Here is an 18,870-nt window from a genome sequence, read left to right on the forward strand (position 1 = left end):
AATTAAAATATGATACATATATACATATATATGCAATTAAGATTAATAAACAATACATCAATGCATGTATAGAAATCTGACTTATACGTCTTTTAAAATTCTTCCCTAAAGTTCCAAAAAATTGGCCACTCACTGTTGACTATCCAATTATACAGGGCACGTGCCTTCCATTTAGCACAATGTTCATCCAGGTAACAATGGTATGCATAGTGTATCCTACCTGGCATATTTATTCATCAATAGGGTGGACATCTGTAATCTTCCACATTGATACAAGGGAGACTGATCCATTGGCTGAAAATTCTGGCATTTTCTCTCCCCATCATATAGATCTTGTAATAGTCTCTGTTTAACTGACAACTTATTATATGTAGCTCCCTGAGTGTGTGTTCACCATCAGACCATCAAACCCCATGTAAAAACGTGGTACACCAATCGACATGTCGGCGATCTACCTCACTCAAGGTTTCTTCTGGGTATGGAGATTGAATCCAGCAAATGTTTATCCATCCTGTGTATGAGTCGATTACTGCTAGTTCTTTAATAACATATATATTCCTCCTACTCTGAAACCTTCTATCTCTATGATAGCCGACTTCATCTTCTTCTTTAACAAGGTTGGCATATAATCACCATATATAGTTACTATCTGGAGTTTTCTTAACAATGTCATGTGCTCACACAATTCCTTTCATTCATGGTACATTCTATTTCTGTTTAGTCATGCACTTGACTCGTGCACTGCTTTCTAGTCCCAGTCACCTGGTCATTGGTGGATAGGTCACCTCTGTCTATTTTTGCACTAACACAGTTTGTTTCTTGACTTGCTGTTGTTGTTCACTAACTTCGTTGTTTCTCGAACTTTTACTATACCAATTAATTTTGCATATTATAATACTTAATAATCAGCTAACCTCACCAATTGGTTAAGTCAAGACAATTTGGTATTCATCTACACAATAAAGCTATGTCCTGATTAGATGGGGCCTAATCATTTAACTCGACTACCTCAGTAGCCTCTGAGTACTCAGACAATCTTTCATTGTCCGGTCTTGTTCTTTTATTTTTTTTAGTCTTACACAGCCCATCTAATGTCATTAACTTTAACAAAGCCAATTTGTTTTGTTTAATATATATAACGTTATACTTACTAGTACCGATACTAAGCATAAGGTTACCATCACTGAATTGGATAATTTCCAATTATCTAACCTCTGTCCTTCAGCTGTAGCTTGTAAGTGATCTACATGCTGTTGCAATTCCTTAATACATAATCCTGCCTTTCTAGGAGGTAAATGTTTAGTATCCTCTAATATATCTGTTAACTCCTTAATGTCTGTTTCTAAGTTTATGCCCTAAATTAATTGTGATTCCTTCCTGGTTAATAGTTCCTATAATTCTGGAATCTTTACATTTAATTGAGTTCCTACATATTTACTTTCATTTCTAAAGCTAGAGGGCAAGGTAATACCATCATCATGAACTGAACAATTTCTGGCTAATCTCAGGTAACCACTATCTCTTAATTTAATTACTCTAGTATGGTAGTCAAATTGATGTACATTCGATTTTGGACATACAACTGATAAAGTAAGTTTGTCCTTAACGTTAAATAACATGTTCCTGGGGTCCTAGTCTTATAAAAATAGAATGATTTAGAAATAATTATTCTTTTCTCACATAATTCAGTTATTTTATTTGTAATTCCTGCAAATATTATATAATTGCAAGTTACAATAGGTACTGAATAAATACCTGAGTTAGGGTCACACACTCTGATGGGTCCCTCTATACAATTTAACATGTCCTCTTAAGTCAATGAGTAATTTATCGTCAATGGTAAGGATATAATTTTATACAATTTCAACATTATATCGGTTGCCTTCAAAGGTATTTCTATAAACATCCATAAGGTATCTCTAACGGCTGCTGTCTTTATGTCAGCCCATGTGTAGTACATGTAAATCTGATCAATATGTGTAGGTATTACAAACTGTAAGTGTGGAGGTGATCTCCTTTCAATTTCATCTAACACTCTTTCTTAGTTACTCGGTGGTAGAAAGTATGAACTCAACTTTTTATTTGCAGCTCCACACAATGCTTGTATTAACTAACTCTGTCCTGCTACTTCCTACAGTAAAATATAACTACTGTATATTATTCTGAATTTTAGTGTTAAAAATTAACATTTCAATTCCTGCTTTATGCAACTCAGTTTGTCTTACTCTAGTGTATATCAATGCATTAGTAATATTCACTAAAGGCTCTAGATACTTTTCTAATTTCTTGGTCATGAAAGTCAATTGTCTGATTTAATGAATTCATTATAGTTGCTTGTTCTACTATTAAGTGAATCATTTCTTTAAATACCTGTCTCTACCTTCTCATTTAATTCCTGTGAATCATCAGTGGTTGCTGTTCTGAACAAGAATTTCAAAACACCTCCACCTGCATTTTATTAATCCTCATCTCTATTGAGTTCTGTCTGATATGGATACACTATCCTTAATATCTTTTAATTCTAATAACAGTTAATCTATCTCATCAAGATATTGTTTAATTAAAGTCTTATAATTTTGATAAGTCCTTCTTGTAAAATCCTAGCTAACTGTAAGATAGCTGTCCCCTGATGTCTCATATGATATAATATCACATCTTCTGAACCTTTTGTATCAAAACTGACATGAGTATTCACATTCAATGACTTCTCAAACATTACTAACTCTTCTTGTAATCGTACTAGTAACCTAACATACTGCAGAAATGGTATGCCTTCTACAATTATCCATTTATCTCCGGATAATATAAAATTACCCTCTTCAACAAAAAACCACACCTACATTGTTTTCCATTGACACAATACCCACATTCTGCTCGGTTCCGATCTTTACCATCAATAATGCAAGAACCCCAGTAAACCTATAGATACATCTACTAATAATACAAATAATTATAATACTTATACAATACATATGCAATATACATCAATTGTGTGTGTATATATATATATATATCTTATCCTACTTAGATTATTTACAACTTCATAAGTACCCTATCATGTTATTGGAAACATCAATTACACTGGCTTCATGAGATACAGTATTGACTGCATTTACGTCACTTTTAGGTTTGTGTACAACTACTTGAGGATTGAATCTCACTCGTTTCCTCTTTGTTGTAAGAGTCACTTCCAGTTGAGATGATATAGAATCGCGTAATCTGAGATTGTAGTCATAGATCACTGTATCAGCTTGTGTTGTCACTGGGGTACTAGGGGTATTATCCTCAGTTGTTGGGGCACTACCTTCACTGTTGCCACTACTAACTGGGGTATCTTCTGTGGTTATTACTTCATCACTTACCACAATACTCTCATCTTTTTCTAATTCTTGTGTTTCTGGTTCTAATATTTCCTCTTCATCATCGAAAGATGAATTAAACTCACCTAAGTTAGCCTCTTCAAGTACACCATTATCTCGTACCTGTTTCTTAGTTTCATCTTCTACACACTCATATTGGTAAGGTTTATAACCCTTGACTTTCTTTAACCTATTCACATGTACCAACTGTTTACATTTTCCATAGAGTTCCTGAATCTGAAAATTAATTGGACTCGTCCGTTTAAGGACTCTAAATGGACCTTTCCATAACTTTGCTAACTTTTTAGTGTTTCTTCTCTTAACAATTGGGGTGTATAACAATACTTTCTCCCCTAACTTTATATCACTAACCCGTGCCTTCTTATTTACTTGATTCTCTCTACTTTCAGCAGCTTTAGTTAAATGTTCATTAGCTTACTCAAATGCCAACTGCATTCTCTGTAGTAGTTCTGCCTTATAGTCATAATCTACTGCATAATTAACTTTTCCAGGAGCTAATATCTCCTGCATGGGTAATATAACATGTCTTCCATGCAATAGAAAGAATGGTCTTTCCTGAGTGGACTCATTCTCAGTACTTCTATATGCTAATAATAACAAGAGAATCTGCTTATCCCAATTCTTCTGATCTTTCTCACAGTATTGAGAGGTCATTTCTAACAAAGTTCTATTAAACCTTTCTACTAAACCATTAGCAGCTGGATGATAAGCTGTTGTCTCAATTTTCTTCACACCTAATAACTCACAAACTTCTTTAATTAACTTAGAAATAAAGTTACTACCTGTATCTGTTAATAGATACTGGGGTATACCATGTCTAGCTACTATGTTGTTTACAAAGCTTTGGCTATTGTGTATGCTTTTTGATCAGGTAAACATATAGCTTCAGGAAACCTAGTTAAGTAGTCTGTGACTACTAACACATACTTGTTTTCTGTGTAGGACATAGGCAATGGGCCTAATATGTCCATAGCTACTAGCTGAAAGGGTGTCATTAGACTCGGTATTCTTTGTAAGGGATTGTTTATAAAGTGTGGACTCGTTTTTCGTTTTTGACATTCTATACATGATTCACAGTAATCTTTAATATCTTTCCTGATTTTTAGCCAAAAGAAACTCCTACATATCCAACTGTACTGTAACATATAAAAACAAAGTAAAAGGAAAGATGCTATTTAAAAGTAACATCTAATGCTCAGTGTTAATTAGTCTAATCAAAAATACTTTAGGTGCAAAAAAAAGTTGTGGCCAAAAAAAAAAAAAGGATCGAGTGTGCAACTTAAAGGAATGAAATCAAAATTGGCAGCCAAACAGGTAGCTACATTTATAGCATTGATAAGAATTTTACAGCAAATATTCATTCATTAGTTAGTAAAAGCTAAGTGTGCTGTAAATGGCGTCATGAAATGTTTTCATAAATTTTGTTTTCAAGTTATGTGGTACAACTATTTGTAAAGACCTGTTATCCTTAACCTGTTTACATAAGCTATCTGAATCTAATATGTACTCTGTATCTTCTCCTTGTTTTACTTTGTTTCATAAGGCATTTACTATCGGATCTTTCTTTTGCTCACTAATCACATGATCTAAATCCCAAATTACTTCTAATTCATCTTTATGTTCTGTTTGTACTTCTTTTATTTTATTAATTGTCTGCTTTTCTTCAGTCTCTGTATTTCCTACTCTAATTCTACTCAGAGCATCAACATTAGAATGCTTTCTACCTGGTCTATGTACTATTTCAAAATCATAATCCTGTAGTAATAATGACTATCTAGCTAATCTAGAGGAGGGGTCTTTTAATGTCATTAACCATCTTAATGGTTATACACCAAATGACCTAGATATTCTACTTCTTTTTTCAGGAACTGACATTTACTTGGTTTAAGTTTTAGATTTGCTTTCTGTAATCTATCAAGTACATGCCCTAACCTCTCTTAGTGTTCTTCAAAACTTGCAGCGAACACAATAACATCATCTAAATAACAGAAACATTCTGAATCTTGCAAGCCTGATAATACAACATCCATTAATCTCTGGAATGTTGAAGGGGTGTTGCATAAGCCAAAAGGCATTCTATTAAACTGATATTTACCTGAAGGTAATACAAAAGCAGTTTTAGTTTTATCATTTTCTCCTATCTCTACCTGCCAATATCTACTTTGTAAATCCATAGAGGAAAAGTATTTACCATTACATAACCTAACTAAGGTTTCTTGGATATTAGGTAATGGGTAAATGTCTTTGACTGTTACTCTATTCACTTTCCGAAAATCCACACAGAACCTTAATTTTCTATCCTTCTTAGGAACTAATACAACTGGAGATGCATATGGACTACTACTGTCTTCTAATTACTCCTTGTTCAAGTATCTCTTTTTACACATTCTTTTAATTCAACCCTGTATTTTTCTGGCACTCTATAGGGTCTCTGTGTTATAGGCCTTGTGTTTAACTTAATTTATACAACCATTAGAGTCATTTTCTCCTACAAATATATATCTATACTCTTCTAACAACATTATCAAACCCTATTTATGTTTCTTTTCTACATTTCCTGAGATAGAATCCCATTCTATCCTACTTTGTAGTACCTGCTTCTAAGTATTATGCTATCATACCACAGCTAATTGTTCTCTACTACTAGCCTTACCTACTACTATGTTCTTAGGTGGTATTACTTTTTCTTCATTCACATTTAACACTTTTATAGGCACTGTCTCTCTCGGACACTTTACTAATACAAGCAGCTATATAAACTCCTGTTTCCTCTATCTCGATAGGTTCAATTAACACTTTTTCCTTACACTTAGTCATTTACTTTAGCTTCAACAGTAAATTGACTTCTTGCAGGTACTTCAGTTACTTTAACTAATTTTACAGGTACTCTTTCTTTCAAACACTCCTGTTGGGATGCTCTCTGTTGCTTATGTTAGGCATAAGTGTAGAGTCATCTGAGAGGTTTGAATTACTATTTTCCTGTTTTAAAGTCTTATTTGCTAACTTACTCTGCCTTATCGTACTATCACTCACCTTATTCTTACGACTTCCATCGTCACTTCTGCTGGATTTAGAGTTTTTCTGTGTACTCTTATTCTCTGGCTTTCTTTGAGAACACTTCTTATTCTTGCTTCTTTGACTTTGTTGTGTATTGCTACACTCTAGGAGATCAGTGCTTTCATGTTTTGACTGTTGATCCTTAGCCTTGCTAATGCTAGCATTAGGCATCTGACTATTAACTTTAGCCAGTGGGAAGGTATCATATGTCTCAACTATTGCACATATGTCTGAGGAATCGAGTCCTTCAAAACATAAGATCTCCGTTTCTGCGCATAGCTTACCCGAAGTAAGAGATATTTCATTGTCATAAACCCTTAAGAAATCTTGCCCTATGATACCATCTGTTTCTAAGTCTATCTGCTTACAGATGTAAAATGAATGTTCTAACTCTGACTTTCCTACTTTCATATGTACACCATATCTACCTAGTGTTTTAACAGGATGTCCTGCTATAGAAGTTAAAATACTTCTAGAAACTTCTTTCCAAGCATTACCTAATAATGTCAGATTTTTATCTACTAGTTCTGCACTTAGTAGCGCTTTTATCAACCAATGTTACACCTTCTATTTCTACTACAACTAATGGTTAAAAGTTATTAATACTATGAACACTGAATCTTTTATCCAAAACTGCCTGGAACTACCTGTACATTCACTCTGTAATCCCGGCGGGAATTACGTTTTTTTGATCCTACAGTGAATGTATGGTTACTGTTATTTTTGGGGAACTTTCCTCTGTAAGCTCCAGCCTTTGGGGCTTTACCGTTTTCTTCCTTCAGTGGGTATCAGCAATCTCGTGCCATGTGGCCTGTAATACCACAGTTAAAACACTATTTGCTCATTTCTTTTCTGCTTTTGAAAGCAGATCTTTGCTCTGTGCCACAGTTGAAACACTGGAGGCCACTGGGCTTATTTTGTTTATTATGCGAATCTGCTTTGCTAGATCTGTTTGCTACATTTACAGCAGAATGTTTAGGGCTATATATCTGTTTTTCTCATAGCTCCTCTCGAGTAGCTGCTTCAATCAGATCAAGCAAAGTTGCTTGAGGGGTATTTGCTTCATTTACATAACAGCTAGCTGCATTACTATACAACCCTTGTTCATATTCAGATTTAAAGTATCTTGTATCATCAACTTGTTTCGGTGTATATAAGCCCTGTGCAATCTATTACCTAACTCCTGCAACTTATGTCCAAAAACTCGGACAGAATCATCTCGTAGCTGAGTTAAATTGCACATCTCTTTTAGAATTACATTTGTTGTTTCTCACTTCCTATATTCCTCTACTAACCTACGTACTAAATACTGAAAATCTGTGGTTTCACATGGTTCATTATAAGCCCTAATAGAGCATTTTGCTTCTCATGCTGTTCTTAATCTTAATATGCCTACCTTCTGGGCATCAGTCCAGCCCAATATTCTGGCAGCTTCGTTTAAAGCATCAATAAAACTCTCAACATCCTCGTCTACTCTACCATTTAATAATCATTATAACTTTTACTGTTACTTCTAATCAGTACCAATGACCAGTTCATATAAAGTAAGTAGTTCTAGTAATTAGTTCTCAAGTGGTACTAACACTTTATTGGTCGATTTGTGCAACTTCCCAGGCTAGTTCAAAACCATAACCAAAACTCTCAAGTGATTGGTTACTGTTATGGTGAGTTAGTCAATTGCCTTTTCACTTGTGCTAGTACGCCAGCTTCGTGTAAGGAATATATATAATCAAAGTACCACTTTTTCACGTTAACATCAATTTTTTCATAACTTCCACAGTAGTAACAAGTTGCCATCAATAATTAATCACTGTCAACCACCAGTGCTAGGGCATCTACTTTGTTGCTAGGCGATAGCTTCATTTTTTATAACTCTTAATTCGTGATTCACTAACTTGTGATTCTCAGTACCACTTAACCAGCTAGCTGTACTTTCTAGCTCTTGACCTTATTTTATAATACAGGCATCTTTACTTCGCCATTTCTTCATTATGTTCACTCAAAAACTCAGAAAATTGTTATAACATCTTTCTTAAACTCTTTTTAAAATGCTAAACATACTGAAGCAATTGTAAAATTCCCTCAAAAATATCCAATTGCTTCACAACTTAAGCTTAAATTGTATTTAATATTTTATAGAAAGTCATTCACACTGCATTTTCTCAAACCAACACAATTTCACTAATTAAGTCACATATCTTTTTTTTTTGGGGGGGGGGGTATCTTGTGTAATGATTTGTTGACAGTTTCTAAAACACCAGTCTTTTTGTATTCATACGATAGTCCCCCTTTTGAGAGACTCACCTGCTCAGCAACCACCCCTCATTTCAGACCACTATAACTGAGAATGGATGTCTACTGCATTATTTTCTCCCCCTGATGAGCAATCACCCCAGGAACATGACCACTGACCAGCTAAAATGAGAAAATTAAAGATTGTTCTATCATGAAGTGACACAGCAGTTAGCTATCCACATGCTGAAGTTTTCCTATTAAGTATGCATGTGTGGCATGTTTTTGCAATCTTGGCTAGCTTTCGATCACCCTGGACAGTCAAGAAGAGTGAGCAGTTAACCCTGTCACTATGGGTAGGGGTCAGAGGGCATGTCTTTAAGTTTGTAGACTAACATTCAAAATTTTATTGAATTATTTTGTGAATGTATGCCAATAAGATTGGTATCAAATTATAGATTATAATTCAAGTTTTAGTATTATGCATTAGTTAATTTCTTAATTTAAAAGTAAACATTAAAACAAAATTTCTAAATATCGATTTTTGAGTGTCATGTGGTATATTGAATACAGCTTTGGTTCAAAATAGATGTTGTGATGTTGAAATACAAAGTCTACAGTTTCTTGGAAAATAGAAACTCATATTATTGATATTGACAAGCTAGAATATAAAATAAGAACCTCCTTTTCTTTTCTTTTTTTTTGAGATATCATTATATTTAGCAAATCAAAGTGGCCCCACCCATCTCTTACATTTTTGGAAATACAGTACAGTATTTGTTTATGTACGCATACTTCGCTCTATGACATGTTTATAACCAATCAAAACTCAGAATATTCCCCATGTGATTTCCTCAGCCTTTACGAGGTGTTTTGGTTTTAGACTCGAAGAGGTAGATGCAATAATGATCGAAAAATGATATTTCTTTAGACACAAAGACAGCTTAGTTAGCAAGCCTGATAAATTACAGTGGAATTCTGTGGTATTGATAAAGTAATTTATGAATTTTTTGTTATTTCAAAATGCATATATAAAAACTAAAAAATCTATTTTGTTTTACATCCTCCAAATGCAAATTTCAAAAAGGTTTAGGAAATAGTGTCAAGTAAAACTTTGTAACAATCATAAATCATTGTTAGGTATTTCTTTACTTACTGCTCTATGTATTAAGAAAAATAACTAAAATTTAAGAATTTATTTGTAAATAGTAATAATGTGATGTATTATAACCAAAATGTGATTGTGTTTTAGTAAATACTGTATTTTGCAAAATGACTTTTATTAATAATTACTATAGTTAGCTTGTACCTAATTGTCAATCATATGAAAACTCTTTATATTTAATTGGCTTTATATTTTTACAGAGGTTTTTTGATGATCCATATACAGCTACAATGGGAGGATTTTCTAAGGTGACAAATTTTCTCTTTGAGTATGTTCTTACTAATGAAAACTCTCCTACAAAGTGTTCTAATGAAGAGGTAGTTCAGATGCTTCAAGAAAGCTTGCCATCTGTTGAGATAAATCAGAATGAAGAACCTGGCTTTGAGGTTATAACCTGTGTAAGTAATTTTATCTTTAACTTATCACCTATATTTTAACTAATACAGAAATACTTCTTTTGTGAAAATTCTCTTAAGACACTTTTACTGTTTCCTGTTTTTATATTTTGCTTCTGCAGATCTTCTGTATGAAAAAAAAATAATTACATTATAAAATATATTTGTTAAATACAGTTGTGTATATACATTATTATGACAGGCTGTGCCTTACAGACAAACTAGGTAATAAAAATCATAATACCAATTACTAAAAATAAAGTTCTCAAAGGGTGATATAAAGATTATATATGCCAATGATACGTACCTGATTAGTTCTTATAGAAATAGTTTACAGGATATAATGAAACTATTATATAATAATTAGTTTTTGTGATTAATCAGAAATATCAAAGATATTATAAGAAAAAAGGCTTTCTTATAAGCTTAATATTGTTTTTTTTCCTCCTACATTCCTCAAAATTAGTCCAAACAGATAGAAAATTGGAGTGCTGGTATTAAACAAAACATCTCCTGAGCTGTGATTGATTTCAGGTGAAAAATGGGTCTAAAATCCTGTTTTTACAAACCTCTGATTATAAATGAAATAAAAATTAATTAAACCAATAATATGTACTTGATTAATTCTTATAGAAATAGTTTACATCATCTTATTGGGCAAGTATACAATAATTGTTTTTTGTATGATATTGAACAAGGTATGAGGTATTTTTTTAACAGAAGCAGTTTGTTTTGTAGTTGTGGGGGCAATACTGCATCTTTTGATGAGTATTAATGAGAAATATCAAAAAAGGCGTAAGAAAAGATGCTTGCCCCTTTTTTATTATTTGTCTTCCACATCCCTCAGAATTAGTCCATGACAAATTTCAAATCAGAGTTTTAGTATTAAACCAAAAGCTTATAAACCTCTGATTTGAAGCCCTTATTGGGTAAAAGGAATCTTTAAAAAAATTCTGCAGTTAAGCATGTTTTGCTTCAAAACTAGCAGGCAAATTGGTTTTCATTACTTTCCCAGTTTTTGGTATTTAACACTGAAGCATTCTCATGAAATGTAACTATTAAAAAAAAGAAAAATGGAACAAATTTCACATAATAGCTTTTCTCGACTTGTACTGCCCTCTATATTTCAAAATTTTTGCTCATCACCATCCTTAATACTTCCATCTAACCTCACATGAGGCAGCTGTGTGATAGCATACAACAACCCTCCACCAATAACAGTGCATCACAGCTCCTATCATATCTGACTCCCTGTATGCTGCTAAGCTGAACTTCAACTCTTGACTCACACTTGTAATGTTAAGATGTGTTTTTTCGATTGAGCTTTACTTCATGGAATTTTAATCGGTTACTTGCTTTTTTTTAAATTATCTCTTTTGGGGATGTGGGCTTCATTTCCCTAAGTCAAGCCCACAGTAGGCTTTACAAGATCCTTGGAACCTTGTTCGGGATCCCATGGATGACCCTTGCCATCTCCTTTCTTCCCTTCATGTGGACTTTGCCTGGTATTTGGACAGAGACAACACCACAGTGGTTGTTCCCCTTCTTCCTCATTTGGAGGTGCACCTCTTCATGGATGCTTCTCTTTTGGGTTGAGGTGCGTATCTGGACATGCAAGAAATTTTGGGATAGTTGGTCTGTAGCAGAGTCATCTTTGCATATCAGTCTCTTGGGACTGCTTTCTATTCCTCAGGCTTTGGCTCATTTCCTTCGATCTCCCCAGAACTTGTTGGTTATGATCCTTTCCAACAACTTCACGGTTGTCTTGTACATCGCTCGGTAAGGAGGCACTCAATTGATGTCACTTTGTTTCCACACATTGGACCTACCAGAGCCATCACATTTAACTGAAGGCATATCATATACCAGATGCCCTGAATTGGGTCATGGATCATTTATCTTGCCACGACAAGATTCTCCCCATGGCTCCCTTGACCCACAGGTGTTCAGTTGGCTGTGTTCACAGTGGGTATTTAGGAACTGGATGCATTTGCCACACTCTTTAATTCCAAGCTACCCAGGATTTGGTCTCATTCTTTGGCTGTAGCTGTCAATGCCTACAGTCAGGAATGGGTGAGTGGTTGGTGGGGGTGTTACCTTTATGCATATCCTCCCATTTGTATTCTTCGTCATGTTCTTACAGTCATACAAGCCACTCCATGCTGAGTCCTTTTGGTAGCAACATTTTTGATGGTGTAGCCATGGTTTCCACTTTTGTGCCTGCTCCTACTGACAACTCCTCTTTCCCTCTCACCCACCCTCCTCAGACAAACTCATTCGAGCACATACATCCTTCCCTTCCCACATTCTGTCTTCACATGTGGGTTTAGTCTGCATCCCTTGCCAGACAAATCCCTGTGGGTTGCTTCCCTAATTTTCCATTCCATGCACCCTTCCTCCATGTCACTTTACTAATGTATGTCTTCTCGTCATGGTTTTCCTCCTTCCCATCTTACTCTCCTGCACCTGACTTTTCAACAAGAGGCTATCAGTGTCCATCATTGCTGGTTATCATGTGGCACTGTCAGCCAGTTTTTGTTTCACAAGATTTCACCATGTCTTCACTTCTTTGGTCCTTACCCTTTCATTTTGTTCCTTCTATCTTTGCTGTTTTCTACGTCCTCCCTCCCTCACTGATTGAATCTCATTGTTGTCTTCTATGCCCTCACACTTCATCCCATGAAGCTTGTCTTCCTTTTCCTTATATCATCTCTTTTTAAAGCCCTTTTTCCTCCTCTTTTTGGTGTGTGTGTCAGTATTCGGATCTGTTCACTATTGATGTTTCTCCTGCACAAAACCTCGGCTACATGTGAGGGTGAATTTGCCTTCACTCTTATTTCTCTCCCTTCCATTTGTCACCTTTATCCTTGTTCCAATCCAGATTGTCTCTTATGTCTTATCCAGGCTCTCCACTGTTACATGGCTTGCACTGCTCCCTTCAGTGGTTCTGTTTCCATTTGTTTTTTCATTGGAACCTTTCCCTTTCCCAGGATATGTCTCCTATTACCCTTATGAGTTGGATTCACCAGCTAATTCCCCTTGCTTATACTTCCCTTTATCTTAATGATTGTTGTCTCTTCCAGGTCTCCTCCCATCAAATCCACCACCTAACCATGTCCATGGCTGCCCAATTCCATCGTCCTTTAGCAGACATAGTTCATGCCAGTATGTGGACCACTCCCCATACATTTATCTCACATTATCTTCATCATCTGACTGTTTCCTGTTCTACAGGTTACCATCTACCTCCCATCACCATCTTGAGCTCCATGGTTTCTCTAGGAGTTGGTAGATGCTCTTTTTATCTTATTCCTTTTTACAAGGGCCTTTCTTACATATATGGATCCCATTCAGTGGCATGGGTTGCCTGACCAGATATACTTATTCTTAAACCCACACTGTACAACCAGGCAGGTCAGTAATGGCCAGTGTTAAGATTGGGTGGCCAGCAAGACTGCTTATACACTCATGGACTAACATGAGTAAAGCAGAAGGGGATTGCTGCCCTTTTTTTGCCACTCCTTGGTTTGGCTGTATCAGGAATGGTCTGCTCTTCAAAATAAAGTTTTGTGGTCACTCGTTGTACTGTTTCTGGTGTTGCGTTCCTCCGGACTATCCAGTGCATCCCCCTCCCAACATTCTTCCAGTGGAGTACAGTTCTTACCAGCTTATGGTCATCTGTACCCTATTTAATTTTGGGGATCCTCCTGTGATTCTGCCCTTATTGCAACACATCATTTGCACGGGCATAGAGAGTATACCTAGCTAAGAAATGATGCAGTCTCCCACGGGTGTGTCTTACATACTCCTTATTCACACACTCCATGGACTTTCTTTGGGCACTTTCTGAAGAGGACTTATACAGACAATGTTGCACTGATCCCTCCACCAGGTCAGTGTGGGATTCTAGATGTTATGTGAGAGGAAGTAAGATATCGTATCAGAAGCTAACATTTTCCTACACTGAAAATATATTTCCGACAGATTCTTACCTCCTCTCAAATTCCCACCCTTCCTCCCCATTTTCAGTGTCTCTTTTTTTATGTTGCTTAGTCTCGAAGTGAAGTTCAACTAAGCTGCCTAAGAGGGAGTTGTGTTGCACTCCTATTGGTGGATGATTGTTGCATGCTCATTCACATACTGTTATGCAGCTGTTTCATATGAGGGTAGATGGGAGGATTGGGGCTAGTGATGAACAAAAAATGTGTGCATATATAGAGCAGTACAAATCAATAAAAGCTATTATATGAGAAGAGGGCAAGAATCTATTGGAAATACATTTTCAGTGTAGGAAAATGTTAACTTTATTACCAGTGAAGTGGACCATTCTCAGAAAGGTTAAGTGAGACAAAATTTAATTAACATAGTATATGGTTCAAACCAAAATGTTTTGTAATCCTGTTATAATATGTCTAACCTGTGGTGAATCAGGCTATTTACACTCCCATATTTGTGGTAAATGACAATCAAGTAGTGCTCATTTCTCACTGAAAAAATACAGCTACTAAAACTAACATAGTCTCACTAATTACATACAAATTTACAGATAGAGAAATGCTTATTCAAGTTTCAGTTTTGTGAGAATGAAAATTGTCACATTGTCTTGAGTAATTTTTTATGCAAGTTTTTAAATTAGGCCAACAAAATGAATATACATACATTTCATTTGTACATATTTTGTATTATATTGATGAAAAATAAAATACTCACAACATATAACTTAAAGGATGCCACCTGGTGAGTATTGGTAATTTAAAAAAATTATTGTTTCCATAAGTTATTTGTAGATTTATGTTTATAACAAACAAATGGAATTAGATAATATAATTTGGAACTGTTTTTCATTTTTGTTTATCAAAAATACAGTGAATTGATAATTAAAGATTTTTTTTCTCAAATCAAATATTATTTTGGACAAGCAAAAGTACTCATCATCAGTAATGGGAAAAGTTTAAGTTAATCTATCAATTTAAAATATTTCATGGACTTTAAAAAGGTTAATTGTGTTGCACTCATGGTTTCACTCAGAGCCAAAGCTCTGAACTACTTATACTGCTCATCATAAAAAGTAATTGTTGAGCATTTCAGTCATGCTAAGAGCCGCTCAACAATAACATATGGTAAATCTACATTCTTTGTTCTTTAAAGTTATGTCACATTTTGAAATGTGAATGGTAGTGTAATTAATTCCCAACAATGTAATGTAGAATATCCTGTGAAACAAAATAAAATTTAACATCAATGTTATTCAAGCCTGTTTTCTCATCATTTCAAAAGTGAATGTTCAACTTTTCCTGCATACACAACTTTTCAAATAGGAGACAGATGAATGCTCACACAGACACCACTGTTTGCAATATATATATATATAAGATATATTCACGTGTGCATTGAATATTTAACTTCTACATAATTTCATATAACTTAAACTTATGATGTCAGAAAAACACGTAGGTTCAAGAAGTCTCGATACAAGATGATCAAATACCTATAACCCGAGTGCTTTCGAAGGGTGGGCTGTGTCATTTCCCATAGAATGTAGCCAGTGATGAGAGCATTTTGTAAAACAAGGAATATTTTGCTTTAGAATTGGCTATATATATATATATATATATATATATAAAACTGTACTTAGATGTTGACACGTGGAGACTGATTGAAAAATATATGTTCAGCTAATCAATTTATACAAAGAGGAATGAAAAATTATCTTAAACAAATAGACAGTTTTAGAAAAGTTTGGGTTCACACTACATGACAGAAATAAGCAAAGAATAAAAATTATTTTTTAGACAGAGATGAAACCAATGATCGGAGATCACTGATTCCAGGGTCTAGATTAATTCTAAACACTGTTCAACCTTTTGAAACTAATCTACATCCTGGAATCAATAAATTGATTAACTTAACATCTCTTTTTTCAGTTAGTCTCCAGGTGTCAACATTATTTTACTTAAAACTTATGTACAGTTATATATATATATAGAGAGAGAGAGAGAGCCAATTCTAAAGCAAAATATCCCTAATACCTTCTTACATAACGCTCTCATTGCCGGCTACATTCTACCAGAAGTTAGACGCTTATAACAGTACATGGAAAAATATACTAAATATTTCCTGGAAAAGCGGATGATGTTCATGATGCCACTCAACTCCCTTTATATATCACTCATTCGATTACACCACCATTCCCAGTTTGTCCCTGAAGAAGAAAAGTCCACCTTTCGAACGTGATCCGGTTATAGGGTTTTTTATCATCATATAACTTAAATTTATAGAAAGGTTAATGCTGGTATAGACATGTCCTCATCACATCAAAATGTAAAATTTCCTCCTTTCTGAATAGAGTTTCACAAAGAATTAATAAGAATGAGCTTAAGTGGGTACATTTACATGTATGGCCTTTAATCCTGTTTTTCTGAGTAGCTTGGAAGGTTTTTCAGTAGTTCCTTATAACCACCTTCTGTAAAATATTGAGCATGGGTTTGAGTATGTTTGGTATGCATTTGTATGAATATATTTTTATAGAAACTTTCATATGAATTCTTACTTGGCAGGGCATCACCAAACTTCATGAACTTCTTGGGTCACTATAGTTAAGATAGCTTGATAGATCTGGTCAAAGTAAACAGACTTTAATTTTTTTAAACCTTGGTTAAGCTATAGGACTTAGCTACTATTTTTGTGTAGAATTCAAACCAACCTCAGTGTTGAATGGTGATCATTTTATTGTTTCTTTGCAGAAAATAAGGTTGCAGAAGTTTTTTTTTAACTTTGTGATATTACAATTTTAGCAAATTAAAATCATGCATTTTGTCACAATAATTATGATAAAGATTAGTGAGCTTGACAAGCATTGTAAATAATGCCCACATTGAATTGAATGCTGATTTTGGCATTTATTTTGCAAGTGTTTTTTTAATAGTTGATTAATATACAGATATTTTTTAATTTTTATGAAATTATTAGTATAAAAATATTAATATTTTTTAGTAGTTTAAACATATATCATTTAAATAAATATATCTGTTTCATACCAAAACTGTTTGACCTGTTGACATTCTTTTTTCTAAAATTAATTTAACTGAAAAAATCTCTTATGCAAAGTGTTTTTTCTTACTTGTATTTTTCTTTGCATAAAAGGTAACTGTATGAAGTCTTTAAATATTGTGAAATTTGCATTAATTTTGTAGATGGAACTCCCACCAAGACCTGAGGTTAAGAGAGAAGACCCTGTACTTCTTGATCAGTGGGAAGCACATCTTGATTCAGAAGGGCAAGTGAAAGACATAGAACAGTTGAAACACAAAATATTCAAAGGGGTTAGTTATTTTACAAAATTTACTTTTTATATATATTATTGATAAGTAAAAAAATGCAAAGGTAATAAAGTAAAGAAATTAGACTATTAGAGAAAAATCACCTTTAAAAACTATGATTATAACTTATTTACTTGGCAACATTTTGAGCAAGCTCTCTTTTTCAAACCAGGCTTGTCTGACTTGAAAAAGAACATTTGCTCAAAATGTCACCAAATAAATAAATTACTACCATAGTTTTTAAAGGTGATTTTTCTGTAAAAGTCTAATTTATATATGTATATATATTATATACAATTTATCAACAGTTTAACTCTTTTAGTAAGTACAGGTTTTTTGTGCAAATCATAATGTTTTAGAGTTACATTCAAAATATAATTAAACAACTTTATCATAAATGTATGTCAATAAATGAATTTCAAAATGTACTTTATAATTCAAATTTTTATGTTATCTAAGTTTTAATTTTTTTTATTGTTTTGAATTTTACAATCTTTACTTGTCCTATGACGTGTGAGCACTTTCTGTTCTCCCCTTTTAGTTTTTATAGCTTCAATAGTATAGAATCTACTTTGTCTACAATTTTTAAATAACTCCAAGATCCAATGTACAGTTTCAGTTTCTTAACTTTTACAGTTAGTAAGATATCAATAAATTTTCACAACCCACAATATATGCCCCATCCATCTATCCTTAACTTTCATGGCAGTTTTCAAAACCATGTGCTCTTATTTCAATTTCTAGTTTGTAATCATTCTTTTGAACTGGCAGCAATAGACATTAGTCCAGAGGAAGTAATTGAAATGTGTGTTGTAAGCAAAGTTGATGCTGATAGCATTAACAATTTTTTAACCTACTTATTGCTTAGTTAGAAAACCAGTTAGATCACAACTGTTTCTGAACATTTAATTTTAGTGTTTTATGTATTATTTACATCTTAAACTGCATATTTGAAAAATGCACAAATTTTTGTTTGACAACGAACTAAGAAAACTTAGAAACATGTAGAGGCTACAAAGTACATTAAAATAACAAACTTACAAAACTATGAAATTCGATCAAAAACATAAAACAATAAGTAATACCTAAAAGTACAAAAACCACTAAAGGAACTTAAAAGATAAGTGCACATCTTTACATTCTCTGTATATTGGTGCATGGGAAACTGCTGTTGTGTTCCCACAGAGATGAATAAGCTGTATATTGATTGAACTAGCCCCATAGTTCAGATAAATGTGTTAATGAAACTTAGGTACCTGTAGGCTTAAATTGATTCCATATGAAACTAACCAAGAGTATATATATATATATATATATATATT

General features: G+C 33.9%; 1 protein-coding gene across 1 annotated transcript in view; it reads left to right on the plus strand.

Moving 5' to 3' along the window:
- Positions 1 to 18,870, plus strand: part of LOC106463226 (TBC1 domain family member 15-like) — a 120,563-nt gene that overhangs the window by 38,284 nt on the left and 63,409 nt on the right. The window contains exons 6-7 of the mRNA XM_013923221.2: positions 10,035 to 10,232; positions 17,423 to 17,551. Coding sequence (XP_013778675.1) covers positions 10,035 to 10,232; positions 17,423 to 17,551 — 327 coding nt within the window. The remainder of the gene's footprint in view (positions 1 to 10,034; positions 10,233 to 17,422; positions 17,552 to 18,870) is intronic.

This window comes from Limulus polyphemus, unplaced genomic scaffold (assembly GCF_000517525.1).
Source record: "Limulus polyphemus unplaced genomic scaffold, Limulus_polyphemus-2.1.2 Scaffold1352, whole genome shotgun sequence".
Lineage (NCBI taxonomy): Eukaryota > Metazoa > Arthropoda > Merostomata > Xiphosura > Limulidae > Limulus > Limulus polyphemus.